This window comes from Colossoma macropomum, unplaced genomic scaffold (genome assembly GCF_904425465.1).
Source record: "Colossoma macropomum unplaced genomic scaffold, Colossoma_macropomum, whole genome shotgun sequence".
Taxonomy (NCBI): Eukaryota; Metazoa; Chordata; class Actinopteri; order Characiformes; family Serrasalmidae; genus Colossoma; species Colossoma macropomum.
Window position 1 is genome coordinate 31,574,283 of NW_023494784.1, and position 20,711 is coordinate 31,594,993.

Consider the following 20,711-nt stretch of genomic DNA (forward strand, 5'->3'; position numbering starts at 1 on the left):
ATGTTTCAGATTGTTTATAGCCCAATTGCACTGTTTATGAGATCACCATTTAGCAAAAGAACATGTCACTTAGCAAGCTTTTGGTCTGAAATAAAATTAGGATGTTTCTGAGCTAAATCCATCTGTGCAGTACATAATTACAGCTCCACATAACTGACATTTTTACACCTAACTTGTACCTACACTCACTGGCCATTTTATCAGAAACAACTTCACTTTGGTGTAGGTTTACAAATGCCTGTATGGAAATGGACCACCAGAGCTATGGTCTCTAATGGTATTTTTCCACCAGTATGGTGCAGTCCAGTACAGTACGAGTTACAAATCCCTGACGACACATTTTCTGAGTAATACCACACTTGAGCATCTGTGCTGAATCTGGTCACTGCTTCTGCTGGGGAACAAAGTAGCTAGAAGTGGTGCAAATCACTGAATGAGCAAACTTAATCGTCACAGATACGGCACTCAGGGTCACTGGAGATGGCCATTATTACCATAAATAAACAAATAAACAAATAAATAAATAGCTAGTCGCAATTGCCATCTATGACTCTCACATACACACAAAACCAAACGCAGCAGAAGGTCAATCAAAACGTGAAGTTCCTCCATTGTTGTTACTGGGAGGGGCTGATAAACTCTGCAGCAACAGATGAGCTACAGTCAGTAACTATATAGTGCACCTATATGGTAGATGTTCCGGATAAAATGTTTAATGGGTGCATGAGCTATAAGGTAGGTACACTTAATAACATGGACAGTCAGTGTGTATGCATGTCTTCTGGCTTTAAAATCCAAATATCTGAAAAATGTATCTACATAATAAATATCTAGATCTCTACATAATTAATTTTAGTTTAAGTCTACACAGTTTCAGTTAAAGCTACAAGCCCTGATGGTCCCACCTTCATTTCACTCCCCCACAGGAGGGAGGGAGTGAGTGAGTGAGTGAGTGAGTGAGTGAGTGAGTGAGTCTATGTGAAACCTCTCCTTTCCACAGATGGTTCCATCCCAGATGGTTGTCAAGCTTTGCAGACGTGACAAACTGCATATTTACGGCCACGGCAAATGAAAGAGGAAAAGATTACTCCGTTCAGATGACACCTGACGCCTTTATGCAGAAACGGAGAAACTGGAGCAGGGTGCAGGAATGCCTGGCTCGCGACAAAAAAAAAGAAAAAAAAAAATCTACTTTCCAACACATTAAACATTACAAGCCCCTGTCTACCATTACAATGAAACTTAAAACACAGCAAGCACTTTTACAAGGAGGCATGAAGAGCAAGAAACACACACACACTGCTTGTTCACCTTCACCTAGTTTAAATTTCACTGCACAGCATGTTCTACCTCCCAAAGATTCTGTGACATTAAAGGGATGCCGGCACATGTTTTCTGTATTCCCTATGACATCAGACACAGCACTGAAGTAAAGCCAGACACATGTTCAAAAGATCAAAAGATGATACACCCTTACGACTAATAAACCAGGACTGGAAGGTAGCTTAAGCCAGCCAGGCTAATCACAAAGGAGCCGCTTCTGAAGGAGATATTAAATTAGAGGTGGTCAGTATGGCAAAACTCTGGGGAAAATAGTACAGAGAAACTATGCTTTAGTGAAAGTATGGACACTGTGACAAAACATTTGGGCCTGCTTACATGCAATTAAGCAGGCCCAATTTTTTGGGATTTGAGCTTACAATCATTTGACAAAGGAGTGAAACAACAGACAGCAACACCACTTGGTAGCCCTTTTAAATCCCTTTTTAATGAATCATGCAGTTGGTCAATGTTTCTTTAAGTACTAATGCTAAAACATGCTCAGAAAAGCATATGGTGATGTAATTTATTGTGATAATGACATGATATTGTTGTATCGTGCATCCCTACATTAAATAATTAGCTCTATTCTCTGCTGTAAGATGTTCATTGCTTTTTAACGACAGTGTTTGTATGTAAAACTTCGTTCCAGTAGATGCCTCCTTGACAGTTGTGATTAGTAGTGGATTCCATATGCTGTAACAGAACTACATTTAGCCTAACAAATAATTACGCATTCAAGATGAGAGAGGAAAAAAGAGAGACAGAGAGAGAGAGACCTACAAACAGAAAGAGAAAGGGAGAGTGTGTAAGAGAGAAAGACAGAGAAAGTAAGTTATAGAGAAAAAGAGCATGTCACTAAGAGGGAGTGAGAGAGAGACAGAAGGAAAGAAAAGAAAGAGCGAGAGCATTTACATCTTAACACAGCACTGTTTCTTCTATTACCAGTCTCATTATCATCAAACTCCAAAGCAATGGGAATCTGTCATTATATTCCCCATTAACTTCTAAACAAAGAACCAGTCAAAGATGTCTGCTAACCATCCCTACTTATAAATGAGACTCATGCAGCAGGCTGCACTGCCAACAGAATTTCTAATCTCAACAATTTAGCTTCTGGGACCTGTAGGGGAAACGGCACTGATGCATCTAAGAACTCTATCTAGCTATGACAATTCAATCTATGCTCTCTTTATAGTGAACACTAAGTGTATCTTATCCTCTCCTATAGTGTTGTGGATTAGATGACATTATAAGATGATATCTATTTTTTTTTTGCGCATGTAACATACTGGATTTGAGGGCAGAGGAGTTGACTTCGATTTCGCCTCCTGTGATCGGCTGGAAGCAGGCCAGCTCGGAGTCGTAAGGCTCAGGACTGGGGCGTCCTGTCCCGCCGCCACTGCCGTTGGTGTGAACATTACTGGCACCAGCACTGCTGCCCCCTGGACTCACCGCCCCCCTCTGCTGGGCCTCCTGCTCCTCGTACACTGCGATCAGCTAGCCGAAAGAAAGGGAGAGGTGAAAAGACGGGAGAAAAATCTATATTAATACATCAGCAAAGTCATACACAGACAAGAATGGGCAAATTCACATACTTTCATATCTTCTTGACATTTCTCCATATGCACTCAAAAAAGTGTACTGGCTAAGACTCAAAGCTGCTAAATATCAGCAGATTATAGAAACTTCCAACAGAAGGAAGAAGAGTTTACAGTTGTATCTTATATGTGTTTATATTAATCCCCCCAATGGAATCACATCGATTCATGTAACTTAGAGACAAATTTGCCTTTTCCTAAAACATCATAATGCACCAATAATAGTAGCCAATAATATGTTTCATATTGCACTACCCACCCCAATGATGACTGATCATCCAGCAAAAATACAAAAATGCTCAGCTCGCTCAGAAACCCTCCCTGACACTGCGTTTCACTTGAACTAACATCATGGTATGAAATGAAAATGCATTACAATTCACACAGACTTACACAGACTTACACTAAATTACAGCAGCACCGATACAGGATTTTTGGGCCAATGCTGACATCAAATATTTTTAATGTACATATCTGCCAATGCTAATGCATAAACATTAATAAAAAGTTAGAAATTAGCACTCAATTTACCTGGGTTTGCATTACAGAGAAATGTACAATTTATTTCTGCAGACTTACAATGAAATACAGACATTTTCCCCCAGTAGCCCAGCACTGCTTAAACATTCTGCTCCTCTGTTTGAATTATCGAACATAACTGCATATCAGTCAAAACCTGTACAATGGCAATGACTTTTTAAAGAACTATCTACTGATACTATGATTCCTCTATTCCCATGCATCCCTACTTTAAAGAATACAATGCAGACAAGTCTGGCAAACCAAAAAAATCAAAAGCCCAAAATCATGTAACACATTTCTGAACCACTCAAAGCCATTCTGAGGTCTACGCCCACCCTGTTTCTTTGCTGTGAGTACCTTATGGATCAGCACGCTATAGAGGACATCTAAGGAGCCCAGCATGGCCAGTGTTGGATCAGTCTCAGTGTGCGATGAAGTCCATTAGATGTTCTCTGTGTGTGAGGGAAGCTGCGCTAAAGAACACTGTTATATACAGGAATCCCATCCCATTCACAGAGTGACTGACTCTGCAGTTAGACCAACGGCCACGTTACTGTTCTAGGGGCCTCTAGGCATATAGGGTGTGTGTGTCTCTGTGTGTATGTGGACGCATGTATACACAGTGAAGTAGTCAAATAGGACTTTGCTAGCAAAGCCAGAGGCTTCCTGCCTGAGAGGAAAAGAATGAAGATGAGGACAATATGTAAACATCTAAATAAACAATAGCCAGACTAGGGGGGTGGGTGTTAGAGAGGAAAAAATACAACAAAGAAGGAGCTTATGCTAAAGAAAGACTCAGAATGATAAAGTGAGAGGAAGAGAGAGCGAGAGAACGAGAATGAAAGGGGGGGACTGAGAGGAAAGTTTAATGACACTCCTTCATTATGATCCTTTCTACTCCATCTTCATTTAACAGCCTCCTGTTCATTTACCATGAGCAGTCCTAACACACACCTCCACATACTCTCGCTCCCTCACCATCACTCCCTCTACTCCTCTATCTGCCTCCCCAGCCATCCACCCATCAAATCTATACATCCATCTGCTCCTACATCCATCCATCTCTTCCTGATTTCCATCATTTTCCTCCCGAGGCCTTTCAAGCTATTTCAAGTTTACCTCCTGAAGGCTTTGTTTTGCTGCACGTACACTTGCACAAATGCACAAGGCTGGGAAATGATCAGGGTGAAAAGGTTGTGATTTAAAAGGTTGCGAGAAAAGAAGTGCTTCCCCTAGACCAGGACAAGGGACACCACAAACATTATCAATCTGCACAGAGGGAGAGAGAATGAGAGAAAGGACGGAGAGAGAGAGAGAGAGAGAGATAGAGACAGAGGAAGAGAGTGAGAGGAGAGAGCAAAAGAGAAGAGCAAGAGAGAAGAGAGAGAGAGAGAGAGAGAGAGAGAGCGCGGGAAAGAAGGGAACTGAGCTATGAGAGAAGAGGTCCAGGAATCAGTAGAAGTCATATTTACATTATACCATAATAAAGGGACCATCTTCTTGCATTTTCTTGTATTTATTATTTTCCTTGATATACTTATATATTATTATTGATACTTATTATTTATAAAGTCTGTGCTGTTTTGTGTGCCAACAGTCAGAATTCATTTTTACATGACTATTTCCCAACTTCTCTTTATCCTTCAGAATTGCTGAGAATTGTGACTATGCCTTTAAAAGCAGGGGTGTCAAACTCAACCACTTCAAGGGCCATATTAAAAAATCGTAGCAAATCCATAGGCCAACTGTGTTTTTATTTTATTTTTACTTAACATTTTGCCATGACCCAAACGGGCCATTGTCAATTCAAAATATGCAAAAACTGCAACAGCACAATAGGCGTTGAATACTTACTCAAAATAATTCTAAATGAAAAAATGAATTATTTTAGGTAGTTTTTTAAAATTGTCTGTTTGCTTGAACAAAACACCAGGCATCTTTTTTTTGTATAACTGCTGGCCATAGATTGTTGTTGGGGGAACAGGGTCAGAACACACACTATGTTGCAGTGCATGCTGGGGACTGTAGTGCATCTCAGGGTGAAACGGGCTAATAAGAACAGAAAATGAAAATAATTTTCCGGGCCGAATAGGATTTGGCACACAGGCCTTGTGTTTGACACATGGGCCTTTAAAAGTGATCTTCTCTGAACTGAGCTTTTGCAGCATATTGAGAGTGGGGAGTGAAAGGTAAGTTTAGAAACTTGCATCAAACTCTCATTAACAAGAAGCAAGGAGAATCTGGTTCTCCATGATGTGGCCTCTGAGTGAATAAGTTGCTAAACTAATTGGATTTAACAGTGCATTGTTTTTCCCCACTCCTCCTTTAAAAAAGTTTCTACAAAATTAAAGAATATTAGTCTTTGCAAGGACTTAAATGAGTGTGGCTTTGTGTTTTTTTTCTAGATTGTAATTAGGAGAGAGGGAGGCCACCCTGAGAAGATTAAGGTTGGTATGGAACACAGCAGTGCATGCCTCCAGCACAGGCCAACTCAATAGAGCAAGTCATTTTATCTCAGGCTTTTTTTATCACTGTAGTGCCTCTTCACGTGACTTCTCTCCCCACACACACACTCAGCCAGAACAAATCTCTGTTAATGTATTTTACCCCAATGAACCCTATCCATCTGCTCAATTACCCAACCATCAGGCCGCTGGGCCCGGACTGGTTCGACTTACCACTCTGCGTTCCACATGCGCATGTACACACACTCACAAACACAAACACACACGCACATCCTTGTGAGCCAGTGGCATCATGGGGATCCAATACTGAAGCACTTGGACACGGAAATTGGATCAATAGTCCGTTATCAAGAGGAGCTGCTAGACAGGGTAAGTGGCCGCGTCTTACTCCCTTCTCACTTCCACTCGGGCTTCAGAATGAGTGCTGTAAATTCTACCACCGGCCCAAAGTGTGTTTTAGTTTTCATCCCGGACCTGCCGCAGTTGGAATTTCCATAAACAGCCCGAGCTCAGAGAGAGAGGAGCACATCGATATCCAATTCAGCCATAGTTGGAGTGGTCCTGTCCTCCTGATGCTCTTAAAGACTGTTATTTCTGCAGGCTGTAGAGGTGTTAATTAGCACGTATGACATACTGTAACACTGGACAGACAGTGTTACATAGACTGCCATACGGTAGCATGCAGAAGGAATGACGCATACACATACACAAAGACATACAGGTGTGTGGATGCTTAAATTAAATCTGACAACAGAATCAGAACCTGTCAAGCACAATAACATTACTGCTGCCATTACACGTATAAGACATCAGGCAGAAAAGAGAGAGAGGTACACACAAAGGTGATGCTGTTTCTGTCACTGAATCTCACTCTTCCTTTTTATGGACAGAGTGATCGGTCGTGGTGGTAGAATTCTCTCCTCAGGTGGGTGCATGTGGAGGTTCTGATGACTTAAGAGTTTTCCATACTGCAGCTGTAGATTCTCATAACCAAGCAGTGATGTTGCATATAATAAAGAATAGCACATTTTCTGTGTGGGCAACTGTTTTTGACCTTTTTAACCAAAAGAGCAAATTACTGACGATAAACAAACTCAGAAGCCTCAGTGGTGCAATTTAAGGCAGCTCCACGCAAAGAAGCTGTAATGGCGGTAGAGTTTACAAAAGACATGCATGATTCACGCAGCACAGAGATACAGAACAGCAAGAGAACTCAAAACTGAGAGATGAAGAGACACACAAACAGACTGACACGTTTCAGGAGGATAAAAATGCCCAATGAAATGTGTGTGACAGGTAAGGGATAAGAACAGAATGGTAGAACAGCTGCAACCAGACTTACTGAGCCAGCTTCTGACATACAAACACAAAACACACACACAGAGTTTGGACAGTCCCAGATCTGCGTGTCTGTGTGCGCGCACATGTCTGAGAATCAGAGTAGCAGTCTCTTAGTTTGAGAGTGAAACTGTGTTCCTTAGACTGTAGTAGCTCCATGGTGGTAATGCCCCTTCTACATTAACCATATACACACACAGACACACATGCATGTATGCATGCACCTCAGAGTCTCTACCTAAATCAGCCCATCAAATTCCTCTTACAAGAATCTCACACATGAAGGCTGCTCAGACTGCCGGCTCTCCATTTGAATGACAGAGCAGCCTGAAAACAAGCAAGGGAGGGAGGAATGGCTTGCCGAAGGTGGAGAGTTTCATGAAACTAGTAAGGCGTTCCATAAGAGAATTTGTGTGTGCGTGCATGCTTAAGATAAAGCGGTCAGTAAGTAAAGGTGTGAGGGAGTAAGTGTGGGAGTAAGAGAAGAATTAAGGGAGTGATGGAGTGAAAGAAGTAAGGGAGTAAGAGAGATTGACAGAGTGAGTAGGAATAAGAAAGTCAGTGAGGAAGTAGTAAATGAGTGAGTGAGCAACTGAGTGAGTGAATGAGTGAGGAAGTAAGAAAGGGACGGAGGCAGTGAGCGAGAGATTAATGGAGAAATGAAAGAGGAAGGAACAGAGGGAGTAAGAGAGAGTGAATGGTAATAAGGGAGTGAGTGAGGTGGTAAGTGAAGGAGGGATTAAGTGCAGGAATGAGGTAATGAATGAGGGAGTGAGTTAGTGAGTGAGCTAGGTAGTGAGATGTATTGAGTGAGGGAGGTAGCGAGTAAGAAGTGTAGGAGAAGGAGTTAGGGAGTTAGGGAGGTAGTGAGTGAGGGAGAAAATGAGCGACTGAGAAGTGTATTGAGTGAGGGGGAGAACGAGTGCGTGAGGTAGTGAGTGAGGGAGGGAGAAAATGGGTAAAGGAAAAAAAAAAAAGAAGTGAATGAGTGAGTGAATGACATCAAACATGAATATTCACATATGCATCATGGCTCATCCAAATGTCAGTTTGCACAGTGTGCTCACGTAGATCAACAAGGTCATTATATTGACACGTCATATGAAGCATCTGCTCATCTCGACCAGATCCACTCTAATTAAAACTACAGAATAATCCCTTATTACCTCTCCTTAGCCTCAAAAGCAAATTAAAAACTTGGCATATACAACGAGAAAGCATTAGAGCCGTATCGAGAGCAGAGTGAAAAATTACTGCTCAATGCCAACAAGGGGACTATGTCACTGTCAGTCTCTTCTCTCTCTGCGTCTTACATACACCCTTCTCTGTCTTTTTCTCCAAAAAGTTCACCGTCCCTCCTTACCCTTCCACTAATATGTAGTATCCCTCTTCCTCTTCATGACTCACTCTCTTCTTATTCTGTCTCCGTGTATCTCGCCCCCCTCCCCTCTTTCTGCTGTGTGGTGGAGCTGTAAGGCAGGTCCTGCCTGTGGAGGTTCTGCTTGTTTAACACAGTGCCCCCAGAGCGTCGTAAACGCATCAGCGTTAATGTGTGTGGAGCAGGCAGTAAAACACACTCGGACAAGAACAGCCAATCAGTGCCTGTGGGCTCCAGCGTACTCCACCATAAAGACAGCTACACAGACCAGAGCAGCCACTTTATTGAGACATGCAAGTGTGTGCACTTAATGCATGTGTGACAGGGGTGGGGCGAGAGGAAGGGGGGGGCAGAGACAATGGAATATCTGAAAAACAAGTCGTAATTTCACAAGGCACTTCATTATATATCATGCAATGTTACACTACACTAAGTAGGGCCTCATGACTTCTGTGATGTGGAGAACAAAGACGGAATCGTGGAATTAAAATAGTATATTCCAATGTGTTGTTCTTTTAGAGTATGCCAATTTTTTCAGAAATTCTCCGGATGGCATCCTGCACTTGTATGCCAGTGAAATCATGAGGGTTAGCTAGTTTACTATGGAATCTAACCAGGAGTATTAAAACAAAATCAATGAATCCAAATACCAACTCTGATTAAGTGTAAACAGACAGTAAACAGTTGTCATAATATGATGGCAGCAGCAGCTGTAGGATGTGCTGCAGGTCTTTTACTTCATATGCTTGCTGTGCTTATGTCGGTTTCTTCTCCTTCAATGAGGTGCACACAAGCTATTCGATTGCCTTGTGGAAAATCTTCAGCTAAACATCAATGAGGAAATAAATGATTGTGCAAGTTACAAATGAGGTCATTCATTTATAGACTTTATTTATGACCAAAACCTACCTTGCTGTTACTTAGTATATTTCAGCAGTTTCAATCAAAAGAATGCAAAGCATAATTTCTCTGCGTTACTATAGTTATTAGACACACTTTCGCACAGCTTGGAAAAAAAAGAGAGAGAAACAAATCTGACAAACAATCTGAAAACGAGAATAAATGTAACAGAATTTTGAAAAAAATAAAACAGATTTCATAGGGCTCGCACTAAGAAATATGATTATATCACAGAACAAAGGAACTACTTCAGTAGCTGCACATAATTAGTGCAAGGTTGCAATTAATGCATTCCATGTAGGAAAATCCCAAAATGCCGGGCATTTTTAGTCACAAAAAAGCACTACTCCTTAAAGGGGCACCCAGACAAATTGCTCTGTTCCACTGCATGTGCTAAGAGTGTGCTGTCCAATTGTACATGCGCCTGCTGACAAATCATTGGTGTTCACACAGCCTGATGGACTGCAGGCTTTTCAGTGGAGTGCACTGTGACTATTGCTACAAATGCATGGATGAGTAATCAAGCTTAATAAATCACAACTACACTGTAAAACTAATCACTTGTCATGATCATGCAGCCCAGCAGAACACTCACCTACCCCAACTCTCTCTCCCTGTGCTGAGGAGGCAGAAAGCGGACCGAGGGAAGCCTACAGACACAGATTTATGACCCAAACAACACGCTCACAGCCAGCGCCCACAAACATCAATACAATATGTGTTCTTTTCATCCCCCTTTCTAATCAAATCGATTACTGCTGATTCATACCCCTCCTCTGCCTGCAATCAATGAAATGTTAATCAAGCAAATGTATTGTCATGCAGGTGCCTGTTGCCGAATCCCAAGTATGTTTGTGCATTGTTGTGTGGTTGCTGGCACGAGTGCTGGCTTTAAGGAGCCATGAATCAGCTCTCAGGGACTTGTGCAGAGTCAGCATGTAGAGCAGAGTGATCAGCTCTATTATGGTCACAAACAACTGCCACAATCACAGCCAAACCAAAACAGGAAGACTCCATGCAAGTGAACACAAGTCTAATCGAAACGGACAAATTCATAAATAATCAGTCGAATAGCTGTTAGATTTACTGGTTATTCTAAGAAGAACCAAAGTGCTGCCTGGCAAAGATTCAAATGATTTGTTTTTCAGATAAAATTGCCACTAAACACTGTCTCACTGAATTGTGTGCTGAAAACGAGACTTTTATGATGACAGCACTCTACTGGGGCTTGTTACTAAGAAACCAGGCACTTTATTCAGTTTCTGACACATTCCTGAAACAATGAATTTTTGTTCAAATATGAGTATTAGTTGGTAGGGATCACTCTTGTGACAAATTATACCACAATACATCAAAATGTGCTTTTCTGAGCATATTGTGGATATCATCAGTACACTGAACAATTGTATATTTTATTACTATGAGAGCACAACTGATCCTGTTTAATTGGACGTAGTACAGGGCCGTGGGTAAAACATTATAAAAGTCATTGTACTTGTAGTTTTACAGAGCATTTTTTATTTGTGGCACTACTGGTTAATTTCTGCCTGTCCAACTTATCAAATCTCAGAAAATTAAATCATGATGCATATTGTGTATCGTGAAAATGTCTGGAAGTTTTATGATGTTATATTTTTGTCATATCTCCCAGCCCTATTAGATGGAACAGCAGTGCAGTAGACTAGTTTTATACTAAACGATTCCTAGTCAGTAATAATTTCATGCTCTCATTTCAAAATTCGTACTCTTCTTTGTACCCTTTTCAGACAGGGAATGACAAATTTGGTCACAGTGCTTTATCTGAAAATTAAATAGTCTGTATTTTTGTGACTGAATTTGCTTTTCAAATACAAAAACATAAAAGGAAAATACAAGTAATAAAGTACACAAATGCTAGTATTGAAGCATCACAGGGGTTTGATCACCCTGTGTGGTTTCGTTTCAGACTCTGGTAGGCCTGTCAGTGAGGTAACTATTTTTCTGAATTAACCATTTAATTGTCCTCTTTAAGCAGTTATTTGTCTAAAACACCACTGTGCTGTTCTTAAATGTGCAACATGTCAATTACAAAAACTGCCATTGATACATCTCCTGTGCTGATTAAGGTAAATGGTTTTGACACAGTACTGCAGCCATATTTGCAATACGGAAACTTCAAACTGTGCAGTGCTCAGAGTGAGAGACCAGATAATGTTTAACAGGCCACAGCATGGTTTTGGAGAGGAAAAGCCCCATCTGACCCAGACGGTCAAAAGTAAAAGGCCCTGTGAAGGAGAAAGGCTGCTATGCTGTTCCACTGAGAGAGGGCAGCTCTGGGTAAACTCTTATACTGAGAGAGCAGAGCGAAGAGATAAGCATCTTCAGCAGCTCTGAAACCTGAAGGTGTCCTCTAACTTCCGCACATTCATCACTGTATACACAGCACAGCTACAACCACAACAGCACCTGGGCCTTATGATGCAGAGTGATTGCATACATATGTATGTGTCTAGCATTTGTTAAAAATACAAATCCATCCATACAAATCCAAGAAATTCATATCTGTAGAGCAGAAAGATTTTAAGGAATGTGGTAACAGCATTCATTCTTACTAGAGCTGAAGTAAGAAGCTGTGCTTGTTATATTAGAATCACATGTGGGAAGGTACGTACCCTGTGCACTTTGAAGTTTGTTTTAAAGGGCCCATATCATGAACAATCAAATTCCTTGATTTAAAAAAAAAATAAAAATTTGATGTAGTAAACACTGTTACTGTTTAATATGTACCATTCACTCCCCAGCACATATAGTCAATATATGGAAACTAAGCTGCAAAAATAGCCCATTTTAAATTCATTGTTTCTGTGATGTCACATTTATATTACACCAGATAAGCCTACAATACTTCAGCTCGGCAGGTGTGCTCAATCTTGGTTTTGGAGATCTATCACCCAGCAGAGTTTAGCTCAAACCCAAATATAGCACACTTGATCCATATAATTAAGGCCTTTAAGAGCCACGTGCATTGGACCTGAACTCTCCAGGGAGGTAGATCTCCAGGTCCAGGATTAAGTACCCCTGTTAAAAGGAGAATTTTGGCTTTTTTGCTTTTTTAAACGGCACAATACAGGGCAGCTAATTAGAACAGAAGTCATTTTTGCATATATCAGTCTTAAAGTCACAGTAACAAAAGCATCCTTTTGATTTTAAGGGATAAAAAGAGAGCAAAATCGTGGTGTAAAAATTAATTACTACTGTTTTTGGGAGGTAACTCCACATAAATGTTATAAGTGGACCTCAGGGGAAAAAATAATAAAAGAAAATTGTAGGATATGGTCCCTTTAATGTGTTAAATCATAATGCTTTAAGACAATGGAAACAAGCACTGAGGTTGTCTCCATTTGATCAGATGTGATCAAAGAAAGCCCCCTATTTACATTTATTTTCAGTATTCTTCTTACCTAATGATAAACAAGACAGTTACATGGCACAGTGTGCTCACAGTCTACTATTCACACTCTATGCACCGTATGCCTGTTAATTACCTAACTGGCCAGTTAAACCACGCCTAACTGGCCACGTTCAAAAACAAACACTTTTCATGGAGAATGTGTTCCACACTTTCAAAATCTTTTAAAATCTACAAAGAAAAATCCTGTGAGTTCCCATTTCTGGCAGACAGACTCATGCTTTCTACAGCCACAGTTTTACCCTCCTGAAACATAAGCCCCTCCGTCCACAGAAACTGTCAGAACAAAACAAACTGCACAGCTCAGAAAGAGCCTTTCCTCTTTTTCGACTGTGCCAATTTACCTCTCAAATTACCAGCATGCTTTATTGATTTACAAAGCTTATTTTTGTGTTTATTTATCCCTTCCAAGCTTCCTTTTCCGTTCTTTTTTTTTTTCTTTTAACCATCAAGGAACTGGACTTTTGCCCTCACTGTTTTGTATGAAGATGTGGAAAAGTGTTTGGCTGCAAAAAAATAAGCTAATGTCTCAATATATACACCACAACACACACATGCAGACTAAATACACTCACACAACTAACCCCTCACTGAGTATAGATTGACAGCACCCCCTAGCTATTACAGAGGTCAACTGCATCTTATTCAAGGCATCTTCTCACCTTCATGCACACATGCCTTTTTTAAGGCCTGGATGGTAGTATTCTCAACACATCCCTATTCTTCATCTCTATGGGTGTTTTTTTCACTACACACACCTTCATCTCATCATTGCCACATTCAGCTTTCATTTGCGTGTCACTCCAACACAGCACTTCCTTCTTAACCACAGTGCCTTGAACAAACTCCCTCCGACTGCCTAATGACAGAAACAGCAGAGCGGCAGTGACGACCTGCCCCACACACACACACACACACACACACACACACACACCACGCTGTGTATAATTATCACACATTCTTTGTCTATCTGGAGTGCTTAACTATCTCTCATTACAGAAATAAACGCCATCTGCATGCAGTCAGCATCCTTAAACACTGCAGTTGAGGATCATTCTCACACAGTCAGGTCAGAAAACACACACACACCACTCTGGGGATTCAGGGGCCACCAAACTATTTCTACTCACTGAATATGGCCCTGTATCAGTATTCGCTACAGCTGCTCCTCAGCTTCTGTTTGCTTTCCCCTGTAGACTTCACTTCAGTGATGGGAAAGGATAGAGAGATCTTCACTTAGAAAGAAGGACAAAAAGGAAGATGGGAATTCCTTCACCCTGTTTTGATTTCACAGCAGCTCGCTGATGCGTTTCTGCTGTTAAGAGTAAAATATCAGTGGCTCAGCAAAACTGTCAGACAGACAGCGGGGAGATGAAGCAGCATCGCTCTCCTGCTAGTGACATGGAGTAAACAGAGAAAGTACCCGAGAAAGGTGGGCTGCAATGTTGGAGCAGGTAGAAACAACAGTGGAGCTGCAGGGTAGAGAGAGTATGCAGGCAGTGAACTAGAGCTCTTTAGAGCTATTACAGTGCGTGGAAGTAAGACAGCAAGTAAGTCTGAGGTGAGAGCAAGACTGATTGAGATTTTTCTGACCAGTATTTTGACTGTGATGTAAATGTGATTATTTTTAATAATTTAAGCTGCACATCTTTTTTTGGTTGTTTTTGCAAAGGAGGGCAGCACATTAAGCATTGTTTTAAAATACATAGACATATAGTGTATAGCATTCAACAAATTATGTTTTGTATATAAATTTATTTTTTAAAAATGTTGTATGCAAAAGTGTGAACACCCCAATCAAATTATATGTTTTGTTGATTTTCGGTACACAGTTTCTATTTATTTAACACACTGGACAAAACTTTTGCACAGGCCACACATTTTATTACTTTTTTTTTCCTTCAATAGTTAGATTTGGAAAATAAACAGTATGGGTGTGATTATTTAAATATACTAGTATTCAAGCTCATCTTGGTGTTTTTTGAGTTGGGTATTCAAATAGGGGACAAAGACAATGAAATTAATCATGTATTATATTATGTATTAGTATGATAGTGTCATGTGTTGAAATGTTGACATCTAATTAATGATGCATAAGAAAACGCTTCCAACGAAAAGATACATTTGTACAGTTCAGCTGCATCACTAAACCAACCAAGCAATATGTGGATCACCTCTTACACCTACTGAATGCAAAGGAATGTTAAACCTTCAATTTTTTTTTTATTCATAATATTCCCTTTTCTCATTGGGGTATGCAAAATCGAAGATGTTAAAAATGGCTATCCCTAAATGAAAGTGAAACAGAACCATTGACAGACATTTAAGCCTCTTTTTTCACCACAGGGCTAAATGGTTCTGAGCACAGAGAGTAACCGGTCCAGTCACACAGACACGGTTCAACATGCATCATTGGGCTCAGCAGGTTCGACATGGTTAGTTAGGTGTATTTAGGGCCACAGAACATTTCGGTGCAATGACAAGCACCAATAAGAGTTTGATCCTACTAACTGGTGCTCTGCTATCACAAGCTATTTGCTGCTTGGTTCTACGTTTATGCGGGTATTGTGTCACGGCATTGTGCGTTATTTCTAATACACAAACAATCAAACAGGTTCAGTTTGCTCACACAGATGCCAAATAAATGAAAGCAGTGCACAATTTTAAATCCATCTCTCAAAGTTTCAATCTAACAACAATGTTAAACAGTGCTGCTAACTAGGAAGGAGTAGCTGGTTAGCATTAAGTATTATCAAGTGGCTAGTGTTAGAGGTATAGAAAGTGAAAATTAAACCTGTTCTGTGGTATTTGGATTTGTAGCCTTCTAGCTATGTTAACGCTAGCCAGCTCCTCTCTCCTAGCTAACTTTGCTTGTAAGATCTAAACACAGGTTTGATTTGATTAACTAACCATTTGGTTCTACAGTTAAAAAGGCTATATGCAAGGCTACAGACTCCAGTGACTGACTGACTGAACTAATCTATAACTTTCATGTTGTCAAATGGAGTTTTAGATCAGTCAATAAAAGTGGCATCAGACATTAGTGCAGTGATGAAGGAGACAAAGTAGGAACATTACAATCGAAGTTAGACAGGTAAAACACTCGTGTGGTGGAAGTGAGGCACATCGGTAAAGTACTAATGTGGTCCAGGTTAAACCCACAGTGAGGGTGCCAGAGCAGTCCACCTGTCCAGCCAACCTTCCTCAATCAACTTTTCATTCAGAGGACACCACTAGCATTTTACTCCCAACTAGAGACTTCTGCAGTCCACTCAAAAATGCAATATATTATTTTACAATCACAATCAGGAGACTATTCATTCGAACAGCTGGTGAATGGTGAGAATAAGCAGTACCTTGTTGCCTTAGGCTTGTGACAGCCTGGCTTTATGATGTGTCATTTGTTCATATTTGTATAAGACACCAGAGAGGGAAAAATCAATTGGCTATGTATCAGTAATTTTCAGCCCAAACATGTAATCGGCCATTTGTCTTACTTAGCCGATCCTGAGAGCTGATCAGTGACAGAAAAAAATTAGGCATATTTCGCCTTAGGCTCCAGAATGTAACAGCTGCACCATTTAAGGTGGAATGGGAAAACTGAGGATTTGTTTTTGTTAGCATGTTAGCATCTCAGTGCTAATATTAGCTTAAGCTTACCCTGCAGTAGCTTCATGACCTACGGCTTAGGAAGGGACTGAAAATAAAAATAAGACACAGAACTACAAAAGCGATAGTATGCCAGCCCTTTTAGCCTTTTTATTACATTTAAAAACCCATCCAGGACCACTGTTTTTGTCCCGTTAGCTACGGCGGTTGCGTAGGATCCAGTTATTTCAATGGCTACGCTGGCCTGGGGCGCCAGAATGTAACTGCTGCACGATTTAAGGTGGAACAGGAACATTCGAAGTAGAAGCTGGTGAAAAAGAAGCTGACTTCAGCTGTCAGCTGAAAAAGTTGAAGTCTTAAAAAAGGGATTAAAAGGGAACAGATGCTCTGTTTCTGCTCAACACATAGGTAAAATTAACATTTTTGCTGTTTCACAGAATCAACAGGTCAGTATTGTTTTGTCCAATTAGCTAATGTTTGTGGTTAGCTTCGCAGTAGCAACTGTAGTGACAATTTGCTTACCCACAATCTAGCTGACATCGTGGCATTTGTCTGTATTCATTGCAAGGTTTGTGAATGGTTTTATGGCCATAAAGATAAAAGTGTTTGCCTTCTGCACCTTTAAATGCAGCATCCAGCCCTGCCCTTGATCGGTATCGACTATCGGCCGATCATGCTGAAAGGCGATCAGCATAAGCCCCAAAAACGCTGATCAGTCCATCTCTATAAGACGTCTTTTAATCCAACAATTGTAAAGCACTCACATAGAATCCTTCCCTCTTTACTGGGCATTTTTAAGACTGTCAATTTCGTTAACATGAACTACTACTTTACTTTACTGTGTAGAGCTACAAAGGAGATATTGATTATCCACAAATCACTGAGGACCTGAGTCAGAAGCAGTAAACACACACACACACACACACACACACACACACACAGAGAGAGAGAGGAGCAAGGAGAAGCGTGCCTGGGTCAGTAAGTTGACTGATCCATAAGCAGCTGATCAATGATCACAGGCCTGCTGTGGCCAGTTCATCTCCTGCACACACACACACACTGCACTGTATGGATGAGCTCAACTAACCTCTTCAGCACTTTCAGAACATTCTCATCTACTGTCTACACCAAACTGCCTACTCACGACTGACCGCCGATTGATCCTTACTTCCTCTCTCCCACATCTTCCTTTCTCTCTAAACAAGCACATTCACTCTGGAGATTTCCTGATGGGACTACACAGTGAGAAAAATGGGAGTCTAGAGGTGAATTATGTTAATGTGTTAGTAAAAATCAGAAATAGGTGTTATAGGTGACTTCACCCAGCTAGATTAACTATTCAGCTGAGGTGAAGCAATTAACACAGTGCATTAGGCAGCAGTATCGATCTGGTCCACCTCAACCCTATCAGCCCTGCTAATCAGCCATCCATTCCACATCTGACATTTTCAATAAACCAAACACAGAGCCTATTAACTTACCCTGGACCTTCCTGAATCTACAAGTTAAACTGGCTAACCAAGTAAATCCTCGGCTAAAATCTCATTCAGAGTCAAACAAAAGGGCACGCAATGCAGTAACCTGTCCAATCTTCTTAATCACTGCAAAAATATGCTCCCTGAACGCGGTCCATCAATGTTTATTACCTTTCCTCACCCTCTCTCTCAAGCCCTTCTAGATTTCGCTCTCTTGATTCCTTTACCTTAGTTCTCTCTCTACTGCATCCTCTCTTTGTTTGTCCATTTTGTGTTCTCGCTCCTTGATGTTCTATGGCACATGAAAAGAACAGGAACGCAGAATCGGGCTGCTAGATCAGACTCCGCTGCGAGCTGTTGTACATTACTGATGTTGTTATTATTATTTATAAAGACTCATAAAGGCGGGGGGTAAAGTGTCCATAAATCAGGCTAGCCCCAGAGGCACAGGGAGGCCCGACACCTCTTATTTCTCACAACTTACACAAACAAAACCCATTTTCATTCATCATGCTGGCGCAGGCCACTGCACCGCACACCCTTCTATATTTCTTGTCCTCCGGGTCCGCCCCTCCATCCATCTGTTGGTTTGCTCGGGCATTCTCCCCCTCCCCACTAGTCCCCTGCTCCCTGGCTGGCGGTGCTGGGTCATATCCACCGGGCAGCTAGGAGAAAATGGAATGTGTGATTAACCTGTATCGAGCCCCACTCACTAACCTGTGGGACACAGGCAGCCTGAATGGGGTCCTTTCACAAGCTGCCCGAGATAAGTGCCTGAGGAAACTGGCCCATGTTATTACAGCTCTGCTGCTTTATGCCACAGAGAATACGGCCTTATTAGCGCCCAAATAATTGAGGGTCTTTTCTCATAGCCCTTTAGCTAATTTTCTTGATTATTAACCTTTCTCCTTTTTTGTTCTTTGCTCTTGCTCCTTCATTCAATTTAAGGAAGGCAGCCATTAGCCTAAAACAAGAGGTTAAGGCAAAGTAACATCTGCTTCTTACTTAAGTCGTGTTCACATAGAAGTTGGTACTCAAATTCTTATTTCTCCTGTCGATCCTCTAAAACTTCGGAAAATGCAGCTACAGCTGTATGAAGTTGTGCTTCTGGCGATATGAGACATTAAAAAAAAAAGTAATAAAATTTCAGGCAGCCACAGTGAAGGTTCATTTCTAGGTGATGTAAAGCCCACAACAACTTCTCTCAGCAGGACTCATTTTACCAGTGTAAAAAAAAACACACTATATTGCACATTCATTTCCAATTTCACAGAACTGATCAAAACAAAAAATGGATTCGTGATTCTGTAGAGGGCATCTCGGTTCACCACCTTGAACTTGACTGACTGATCTAGAACCCATATGTCCACATGAAAAGCATGGATTAGTTCAGACAGTCAATGGATGAGTCCAAATGCCTGTCAGTGGTTCCGTTTCACCAGTTCTTCATCCATTTCCCCACTGTCACAAAGCCAATAAGCCATGGCGCAGAGCAGGATTAATGTATTTACTGTTTTTGACCTGTCATACTGCTGAAGGCTGACACAGCAAACATGCCTCATCACATTCTTATCATTCAGTTGTCCGTAACACATAATACAACAAGCTGTACCGACTGGGGAAAAAAATGTAAACAATCTTTAACTGCAGAAAAGATGCGGTAAGGCAGAAATCCATTCCCACAAGCACTGAACCATTTGTTTTTAAGCAGATAGTTTACAGAACTGTCTCTAGCACTAAATTTAGCAGCAAAGCCGAGATAAGGTTAATGAGGACAAGTTAGAAGAACGTTCAAGGAGTCTTCTAAACCTGACCCTAAATACAAAGACTTCAAGAAAACTTGTCAGGTGTTTGGTAGGCACTTTTTAAAAAAAGTGAGAGAGACAGACACATTAAACATGACAGGAGACTTCTAACTGAATTCTTTTTTTGTACCTCCATAAACATACTGCCAGTAATTCTAAACAAGTCTAACTAAAATACCCAGATGGTAAGCAGACGTATTACATAGTTTTGCATTGTATATATATATATATATAAAAATATGAGTCATGAGCGTTGAAAACTTTCTAAAGTCATTTGAAAGTCTTATCCAGGCTACCTGCCAATTACACCAGCAATATGGCGAATATGTTCGGCTTCAGTGGCGCACACCCATAAACACTTTATAAACATCTCTAGTTAAGGAGATTACTTAAAGTGACAGGGGCAAGTGGAGGCCAGTGGCATCAGGAAGCCTAAGACTTAAGACATAAACAAACACTAGACAATTTCCATTCCACAACTTCACTATGAGAGGCCTTCTTCACCACACAAGCACGTCTCTGATTCTGCCACAAACCTCAGCTTTCATTTCTTCTCTTTGCTATGTGAACAAACATTTGTTGAAGACAAACATGTCTATACAATGGGCAGATTAAGGGATTTATTTATTTATTTATTTGCTTTCAGCACAGAGGAGCCTATTGATAAAGAATTTAACTAAAGTTACGGACTTTAATGATTCCACATCCTCTAGGTCGTCAGAGGTTAATGCATAGAATTTCTCTGCATCAATATGATTAGGCTCCTTCAGATGACATTAACACAAGCTACCCTCAGTGGCCCTTAATCAGTAACTCCAAGATAGTTTTACCCCACTCACAAGTCACTAAT

General features: G+C 40.9%; 1 protein-coding gene across 5 annotated transcripts in view; it reads right to left on the reverse strand.

Annotated features, from left to right (window-relative positions):
* Positions 1 to 20,711, reverse strand: part of pard3bb (par-3 family cell polarity regulator beta b) — a 305,148-nt gene that overhangs the window by 235,814 nt on the left and 48,623 nt on the right. For all 5 annotated transcript variants that reach the window (XM_036568581.1, XM_036568590.1, XM_036568609.1 and 2 more), the window contains exon 4: positions 2,613 to 2,820. In XM_036568581.1, the coding sequence (XP_036424474.1) occupies positions 2,613 to 2,820 (208 nt within the window). The remainder of the gene's footprint in view (positions 1 to 2,612; positions 2,821 to 20,711) is intronic.